A 9,478-nucleotide genomic window follows, 5' to 3' on the forward strand; every position below is an offset into this window, starting at 1 on the left:
TCGGTGTAGGTTCCGACACCGTTATCAAGCAAGTGTTTCGGTGTAGGTTCTAACACCGTTATCAAGCAAGTGTTTCGGTGTAGGTTCCAACACCGTTATCAAGCAAGTGTTTCGGTGTAGGTTCCAACACCGTTATCAAGCAAGTGTTTTGGTGTAGGTTCCAACACCGTTATCAAGCAAGTGTTTCGGTGTAGGTTCTAACACCGTTATCAAGCAAGTGTTTCGGTGTAGGTTCCAACACCGTTATCAAGTAAGTGTTTCGGTGTAGGTTCCAACACCGTTATCAAGCAAGTGTTTCGGTGTAGGTTCTAACACCGTTATCAAGCAAGTGTTTCGGTGTAGGTTCTAACACCGTTATCAAGCAAGTGTTTCGGTGTAGGTTCCGACACCGTTATCAAGCAAGTGTTTCGGTGTAGGTTCTAACACCGTTATCAAGCAAGTGTTTCGGTGTAGGTTCCAACACCGTTATCAAGCAAGTGTTTCGGTGTAGGTTCCAACACCGTTATCAAGCAAGTGTTTTGGTGTAGGTTCCAACACCGTTATCAAGCAAGTGTTTCGGTGTAGGTTCCAACACCCTTATCAAGCAAGTGTTTCGGTGTAGGTTCCGACACCGTTATCAAGCAAGTGTTTCCATGTAGATTCTAACACCGTTATCAAGCAAGTGTTTCGGTGTAAATTCTAACACCGTTATCAAGCAAGTGTTTCGGTGTAGGTTCTAACACCGTTATCAAGCAAGTGTTTCGGTGTAGGTTCCAACACCGTTATCAAGCAAGTGTTTCGGTGTAGGTTCCAACACCGTTATCAAGCAAGTGTTTCGGTGTAGGTTCCAACACCCTTATCAAGCAAGTGTTTCGGTGTAGGTTCCAACACCGTTATCAAGCAAGTGTTTCGGTGTAGGTTCCAACACCGTTATCAAGTAAGTGTTTCGGTGTAGGTTCCAACACCGTTATCAAGCAAGTGTTTCGGTGTAGGTTCCAACACCGTTATCAAGCAAGTGTTTCGGTGTAGGTTCCGACACCGTTATCAAGCAAGTGTTTCGGTGTAGGTTCCAACACCGTTATCAAGCAAGTGTTTCAGTGTAGATTCCAACACCGTTATCAAGCAAGTGTTTCCGTGTTGATTCTAACACCGTTATCAAGCAAGTGTTTCCGCGTAGATTCTAACACCGTTATCAAGCAAGTGTTTCGGTGTAGATTCTAACACCGTTATCAAGCAAGTGTTTCCGTGTAGGTTCTAACACCGTTATCAAGCAAGTGTTTGAAGTGTGATTAACCTGGCATTATTAGCGTCACGGAGTTGAGTCGATACATTTGTCTGCCAACCCCGCATCATTGAGAAATGAAAGCGACAGGCGCCGCAATGAGCCTCTACCTCCCCTAAATAGACTGGTCCCTGGTTGTATTTGCGCTGTGGAAGCTTTGTGATATATAGAGACGGGGAACAAGTTACGGTAATAAAACTTAAGCCATATTCAGAGACAAATTTAAGTAACACAAATGAATGTTTGGCAAATAAAGCCTGTCCACTTTCAGTAGTATCTTATCTTGAAATATTACAAAACATATTTTTTTTATAAACTTTGCACCGACTTCAAACATATTTCTTTATTAACCACCAACTGTTATATGATATCAACGTTTAACACAATCAGGACATGTTCACACATGGAAATAAGTGTGTATTCCAAACTGACGTGCAAAAGAAAAAATACACTTGTAAATTGGCTTTGACCAAACAATTACAAACGTTATCAAAACGTCACTAAAAACTTTCGGCCCAAAACACAACCATGATACCCGTATGAAATACATCACCATCGAAAAACCATAACGTGTCTGTTTTATTTTTAGCCACCATCAAACATGGGTGTATAAATACTTTCTTTTGCCTGGCAGTTTACATTTCTATATGAACATGTCACTGTAAACAAAAACCTCAAAATCCAATACAGGATCCAACTTTTGATAATTGACTGTATTATATTATTTAGTAAGCGGTAGGTGAATATTTACATCAACATGAATGTGTCCTTCATAATAAACCCCCAATTAGGAAAAAAATAGACAGTGTCGATTTCAACGAAGTCATGATTAGTCCCTCTGGTCGGTCAGCCATTGTGAGGAAGTGGTGTGTATTTATACAGCTTCACCGTCGTCGACAGTGATCCACTTCCGTGCTTCGTGGACAGCCAGCAGTGACAGGGGAACTCGTACACGCCAACCCCATCCTCTATGGTAATCTGGCAACAGAGATCATACATCTTCTCAAGTAGCTGTCTTATGTATTATGTGAAATGTTTTGTGAGAATAATGTATGGTTGTTCACATTAAATTGACTCTAGCTCCTGTCTGGATTTGGAGTGAGTGAGTGAGTGAGTAGAGTGAGTGAGTGAGTAGAGTGAGTGAGTGAGTAGAGTGAGTAGAGTGAGTGAGTGACTGAGTATGGTTTTACGCCGCTTTTAGCAATATTCCAGCAATATCGCGGCGGGGGACACCAGAAATGGGCTTCACACATTGTACCCATGTCGGGAATCGAACCCGGGTCTTCGGCGTGACGAGCGAACGCTTTAACCACTAGGTTACCCGACCGCCCCTGGATTTGGGTAGAGGTTATTTCTGGTATACCTATGTTGTCCTCATCTCGAGGAGTAAGCTCATAATGAAGATACATATACACTACTCAAAAGAAGAAGGACCACCCAATGTGTTCCTATTACTATTGTGAATTTGTCGCGAGTGGTATTTTGTATGTATACAGTAAACTACGGTTATAACGAACTCAAAGGAATCACTACTTTTAGTTCGTAATAACCGTAGTTCGTTGTAAGCATATATACAGTATATATACAACAAATGACCTGGACTAAAAGATAAGTTAGTTATATTGGTCAGTTCGTTATAAACGTAGTTTACTGTATATGTTTTTTCATTACAATTATAACGTGTTCTACATGTGTGACCTCATACGTAACGACGTCGACATATGTGACGTATTGATGACATATGCAGCTCACAGTAAGTAAAGGATATTCAGTTTCTTTGCAAATCCACGAATACACATGTACAGACTTCAGTAAGACGGGTATAAACGGATACATTGTGTGCATTTCAACCAATAAGCTCTTTCTTAAGACTATCTGTCATCTCACACAGTAGTCACAAGTTATCATAGATCTCACACAGTAGTCACAGATTATCATAGATCTCACACAGTAGTCACAGGTTATCTTACATCCCACACAGTAGTCACAGGTTATCATAGATCTCACACAGTAGTCACAGGTTATCTTAGATCCCACACAGTAGTCACATGTTATCATAGATCTCACACAGTAGTCACATGTTATCATAGATCTCACACAGTAGTCATAGGTTATCTTACATCCCACACAGTAGTCACAGGTTATCATAGATCTCACACAGTAGTCACAGGTTATCTTAGATCCCACACAGTAGTCACATATTATCATAGATCTCACACAGTAGTCACATGTTATCATAGATCTCACACAGTAGTCACAGGTTATCTCACATCCCACACAGTAGTCACAGGTTATCATAGATCTCACACAGTAGTCACAGGTTATCTTAGATCCCACACAGTAGTCACATGTTATCATAGATCTCACACAGTAGTCACATGTTATCATAGATCTCACACAGTAGTCACAGGTTATCTTACATCCCACACAGTAGTCACAGGTTATCATAGATCTAACACAGTAGTCACAGGTTATCTTAGATCCCACACAGTAGTCACATGTTATCATAGATCTCACACAGTAGTCACATGTTATCATAGATCTCACACAGTAGTCACAGGTTATCATAGATCTCACACAGTAATCACATGTTATCATAGATCTCACACAGTAGTCACATGTTATCATAGATCTCACACAGTAGTCACAGGTTATCATAGATCTCACACAGTAGTCACATGTTATCATAGATCTCACACAGTAGTCACATGTTATCATAGATCTCACACAGTAGTCACATGTTATCATAGATCCCACACAGTAGTCACAGGTTATCATAAATCTCACAAAGTAGTCACAGGTTATCATAGATCTCACACAGTAGTCACATGTCTTCATAGATCCCACACAGTAGTCACAGGTTATCATAGATCTCACACAGTAGTCACATGTTATCATAGATCTCACACAGTAGTCACATGTTATCATAGATCCCACACAGTAGTCACAGGTTATCATAAATCTCACAAAGTAGTCACAGGTTATCATAGATCTCACACAGTAGTCACATGTCTTCATAGATCCCACACAGTAGTCACAGGTTATCATAGATCTCACACAGTAGTCACATGTTATCATAGATCCCACACAGTAGTCACATGTTATCTTAGATCTCACACAGTGGAGAATCGGTATCGGATATCTCACACAGTAGTCACAGGTTATCTTAGATCTCACGCAGTGCACAATCGGTATCGGATATCTCACACAGTAGTCACAGGTTATCTTAGATCTCACACAGTGGACACTCGGTATCGGATATCTCACACAGTAGTCACTCGCTATCTCATATTTCGCACAGTGAACTCTTGTTATCTCATATCTCGCATTGTAGACAACCATTATCTCATATCTCAAACAACCATTATCTCACATAGTGGACATTTTTTATTGCATATCTCACATCGTTGACAAAGATTATCTCATTTCACATATGGTGGACAATCATTCGCTCACATCTCATAAAGGGAACAATAATTACCTCACATCTCACACAGTGGGCCCTCGTTATCCCAAACCACGTGCTAGGTACGCAAAGCCAGACGACCTATGTCGACATACCAAGAGTTTCGACATAAAAGTATAAAATAGACCGTGCAACGTACAAATGGGACTGTGAGGCTTTCGGTGATACCGTCAATCAGACGACGATAGATTATTGTATACAGGCCCTACCGTCTCGATGTACCAGCTGGGGTCGTCTCCATGAGTGTCATGGCGGATACGGATACTTCGTAAGTGGCCGACAGAGGGCGCGAACACTTCCACTTTGTCCACTCTGCAACGGATGGAACAAACGGTCAGTGCAGGATAGAACACAGTCAGTACAGGACGGAACAAACGGTCAGTACAAGATAGAACACACGATTTGTACAAGATAGAACACACGATTGATGCATGACGGAACACATGATTGATATAAGACAGAACACACGATTGATGTATGACGGAACACATGATTGATATAAGACAGAACACACGATTGATATAAGACAAAACCAAGATTGATACAAGTAGGCGACATTTTCCTTTTACGCGAAATGTACTTGTGCATTCCGGGTCAGGATTGGATGTCGGTACCCTGTGTATGTACTAAGAGCCGACTAAAGGGGTACCGGGTGGTCACTGTGGATGTCAAAGATTGCCTCATACACCGAGTCGGATTCCTCGTGCTCCGATCCCGTGATGTTTGCTAAAACCATCGACCACTGATTTGAGTTGTGTTGCGGGCCGCTTGTGAGTGGTTGAGTGAGTATTGTTTTACGTCGTTTCAGTAACATCCCAGAAATATCACGACGTGGGACACCAGGAATGGGCTTCATGCATTGTACCGATGTAGGGAATCAAACCCAGGTCTCCGGCGCGACGAGCGAACGCTTTATCGACAAAGCTGCTCCACCACCCTGAATTCAGGTGTCTGTAAGATTGCCAACTTCTATCAACACTCCCAGTCACTAACTTGTATTTCATACTATTTATGAGTCTAAACTTGTATTCATCTGAAAATATTATGTCCCTGTGGAACGAAATATTGACGCGCCTTCACATGACTGAAATCCCCCATACTCGCCAAGCATCAGAGTAACAGGTCTGATTTAAAAAAAAATTGTGAACCAACGCTTTTATCTCACGGCTGCAACACAACCCCATGTTATAATGAGCTATATATACTCTGCGAATATTCCGGGATCCCGTTGGGATTCGAGGTCATTCCGGTTGGTTGGTTGGTTGTTTTACGCCGCACCAAGCAATATTCCAGCTTTATGACGGAGGTCTGTAAATAATCGAGTCTGGACCAGACAATACAGTGATTGACATCATGATGATCGATCCACGCAATTGGGATCGATGACATGCTTCAACCAAGTCAGCGAGCCTGACCACCCGATCCCGTTAGTCGCCTCTTACGACAACCACAGTTGCGTTTTACAACAAGCATGGTTTGCTAAAGATCTATTCTACCCCGGATCTTCACGGGTCGGGTGATTCCGGCTTAGGGTAGGTCAAAATCCAGTATGGTAGTTAGAGGCGACTAAAGAGATCGTGTCGTCTGGCTCGGTGACTTTGCTGATTGCTGATTGTTTAACGACGCACTCAGCAATATTCCAGCTATGAGGCCCAGACCTGCAATACTTCAGTTTGTAATAAACAGTGATTGCTATCAACATGGACCCACGTAGTTGGTACGCTGACACGCACCATCAACCACGTTGCTGAGCCTGACCACATAATCCACTTTGTCGCCCCCTTCGACCAGTGTAGGCTCTAGCTATTTTGAAATGTACTAACTGTCCTTGTCTGAACATGTGCTTGTTTTCTGCATTGAGATTCACGTCATTCGTCACGCCTCCATCCCCTGTCATTGCCAAGAACACGTGGGAGTGGGTGCCGGCATGAGATATGCTGCCCGTCGCTATGGTTACCTGGAACTTGGTCACTGAAATGAAGACGTTCGTTATAACTCCTACCTTCCCGTACGCTGGGAATCACATGTTACGATTGTGTTTGTTTGTTTTGTTTGTTTGTTTGTTGTTTAACGCCGCACTCAGAAATATTCCAGCTATATGGCGGCGGTCTGTAAATAATCGAGACTGGACCAGACAATACAGTGATTGACATCATGAGCATCGATCCATGCAATTGGGATACGATAAAATGTATCAACCAAGTCAGCGAGCCTGACCGCCCGATCCCGTTGGTCGCCTCTTACGACAAGCATAGTCGCCTTTTACGGGAAGCATGGATTGCTGAAGACCTATTCCACCCCGGATCTTCTCGGATAGGGCCGCTTTGAACAGTATTCCAGTTATATCACGGCGTGATGCAGGTCTTAGACGTTTACCACGTTGGTGAAACTCAGAAGCACGTGTGTGGTGCTGACAAACATAGAAACATATTCAGAGCGAATCTGTAAACGGTTCCTGGCATGCAAAGGGACGCAACTCTGCACAGCGAATTGTGGTGCCTTTGAGGAGCGATTCCCTCGTGCCTCTCTTATAAATGGGAATTTGAAGAACATGCATCTCCTTACTATCAGGATCGTACTAAAGCAACACTCCAAAGCAAATCCTTACTATCTCCAATAATGAGCCTTCTCTCTGCTACCGTTAATACCCAAAGGCTCAGCAGAACAACGAAGACTCTCATCGTAACCATGACGCTGGAACAGAAGATGTCAGGGTAACCTAGGTGATGCCAAAGAATGTTATTGGTAACATAAACGTGTGAACAAAAAACTTCATGGTGACGTATATGATGCCACAAAACCATTTTGTGACAACTTAGACGACGGAACGCAGGACGGCATGGTATCTTAAAGACGGTAGCAGTTCCTGTTTCCTACATGAATTTTAGACACACATGTAATTTAAGAAAACCCGAAGCATAAATTTTCTCATCTTCCCAAGTTTGCATGAACACATCTGGAAAAAAAAGTATCTTTTTAATTAAACTTTTTATCAATATTTAATTTTTAGTATTGTATTTTGTTTGTTGCAGACGTATTGTTTAAAAGGGAAAACATCTATAATTAAATAGAAATCTACGCTTGTCAGAGGACTTCACACAGTACGTGCTCTAGACTACCACTGTCGATTTTACTTTTGTGGAAGCCTCGGTGGCGGAGTGGGTTAGATTGGTGACTTTGTGTGCTGTCGAGTAGGTACCTCAGTCTGGCAGTGTGGGTTCGAATCCCGGATGGGACTCAACCAAAAGAATCTGTACTTTACTGAGAAAGTGTTATCCCAAATATAAAATTTATTAAAAATCAAGACATTCAAAATACAAACTGTGAGTTAAATGTAAATCTACATTTTGTTAAGGTTTACAATCATGTGTTTTTTCGTGACAAGTAGTGACATCCGTTTTAGAAACCCTAACTCCAGTCTTGTAGCCAACAATATTTATATTCAGAGAGCTTACTTTCCAGAAGGAAAGTAATATTCCGTGACAATGTAACCGGAGTGGTTTATGTGAATGAATCACCAAACGCAGGTTGATTTGTTGATGCCAGTTGTTTTAATACAAAATAAAACGGCCCAGGTGTATGGCACTGTGCCCTATGATGTCACAACATCAGATATTTGCTTTACAGGGACACACCTGTGACAATTGTCTCAATTATATCAGCGATGAACCGACTACTCCATACATAATCAACTACAAGTGTGAATTTAAACTGACCAGTCCCATAATGCACCCTGTCACTGAAAGTAAGGGGCTGGGGCTAAACAATAGAAACCAGAGAAACAATAGAGAAGGCAAGCGCAAGGGTGACTGTGCTATTGTATTAGTGAAGCAGGTTAGATTGGAGTGTAGACTAAAACTTAGGTATTAAAATAAGAGGTGACCTTAAAATACACTTGATGATATATACATAATTACATACTACTACATTCTTCCCTCCCCACGGAAATGACGTCTTCGTCATTCTGAGTTTTGGCGTGTTAAAATAGATATAAATGCTTTCGTGATGTCCGGTGTAGTCTGTTCCAATGTTCCAGCGCTCGTTAAATGCTCCAGATAACGAACCCTAACCATCCAATCTGGCTCTACTGCTGCCTGACTAAGCGCATACTGCCCTGAATGCATCCAACTTGGAGGGTGTCGTTCACGTGTTGACCTTCGTGGAACAACATCAGCTCCGTCTGTATCTGGAACAGCATCACCTGTGACATCCATTTCGTCAACATGTTCTGCTTCAGCTGAAGGAACTTGATCCAGAACTGTATCATCATCTTTAGTTTCGTCTTCAGCTGAAGGAATGACATCATCTTCGTGTAGATCTGGAGTAGTAGCACCAGCATCTTCATCCACTTCATCATCAGTAGGATACACCTCTGTTTCTCCCTCTCCTGGGATGTGACCGTCGTCACCAGAAATGTTCTCCACTGCTGCCTCAGCCTCATGATCGTCACCACTTGCCTGAGTAGCAGTATCCACATCTGCAGGAACCTCCTGATTGGTATCTGTGGGTATACCAGCAGCTGCAGCATCTCTATTTGGAGTGTGGATCTCTACAATGATGTCTTCCTGACTAATGTCTTCATCTGGGAGTGTCTCTGGTTTTGGTTGTGGCTTAGACCGTCTTGGCCTTGGTACAGGTCTAGATGATATAGGCTCTGGTTCATGTGATATTTCAATCTCTCCAGGGTCATGAAGAGCACCAATGGGCAAGAGAAGATTCCTATGTAAAGTCCTCTGTCGACCTTCACCATT

General features: G+C 42.3%; 1 protein-coding gene across 1 annotated transcript; it reads right to left on the reverse strand.

Moving 5' to 3' along the window:
* Positions 1–1,589: 1,589 nt before the first annotated feature.
* Positions 1,590–8,208, reverse strand: LOC124114688 (lipoxygenase homology domain-containing protein 1-like). The gene is made up of 5 exons (XM_048390914.1): positions 8,183–8,208; positions 7,336–7,421; positions 6,551–6,698; positions 4,937–5,039; positions 1,590–2,239 (listed from the first exon to the last, which is right to left on the reverse strand). Exons 2-5 carry the CDS (start codon positions 7,415–7,417, stop codon positions 2,108–2,110), a joined length of 465 nt encoding a protein of 154 aa, XP_048246871.1. The 5' UTR covers positions 7,418–7,421; positions 8,183–8,208; the 3' UTR covers positions 1,590–2,107.
* Positions 8,209–9,478: the final 1,270 nt, after the last annotated feature.

The sequence above is a fragment of the Haliotis rufescens genome, unplaced genomic scaffold (assembly GCF_023055435.1).
Source record: "Haliotis rufescens isolate VD_foot unplaced genomic scaffold, xgHalRufe1.0.p SCAF_10, whole genome shotgun sequence".
Classification (NCBI taxonomy): Eukaryota; Metazoa; Mollusca; class Gastropoda; order Lepetellida; family Haliotidae; genus Haliotis; species Haliotis rufescens.

Excerpts from the sequence above, each read along its gene's own strand:
- LOC124114688 (XM_048390914.1), bottom strand. The coding sequence starts at position 7,417 with ATGGTTACGATGAGAGTCTTCGTTGTTCTGCTGAGCCTTTGGGTATTA. Across the intron at positions 5,040-6,550 it reads CACATGTTCAGACAAGGACA|AGTGGACAAAGTGGAAGTGT; the intron begins GTTAGTACATTT and ends CATCCGTTGCAG. Across the intron at positions 2,240-4,936 it reads CCAGCTGGTACATCGAGACG|ATTACCATAGAGGATGGGGT; the intron begins GTAGGGCCTGTA and ends CTCTGTTGCCAG.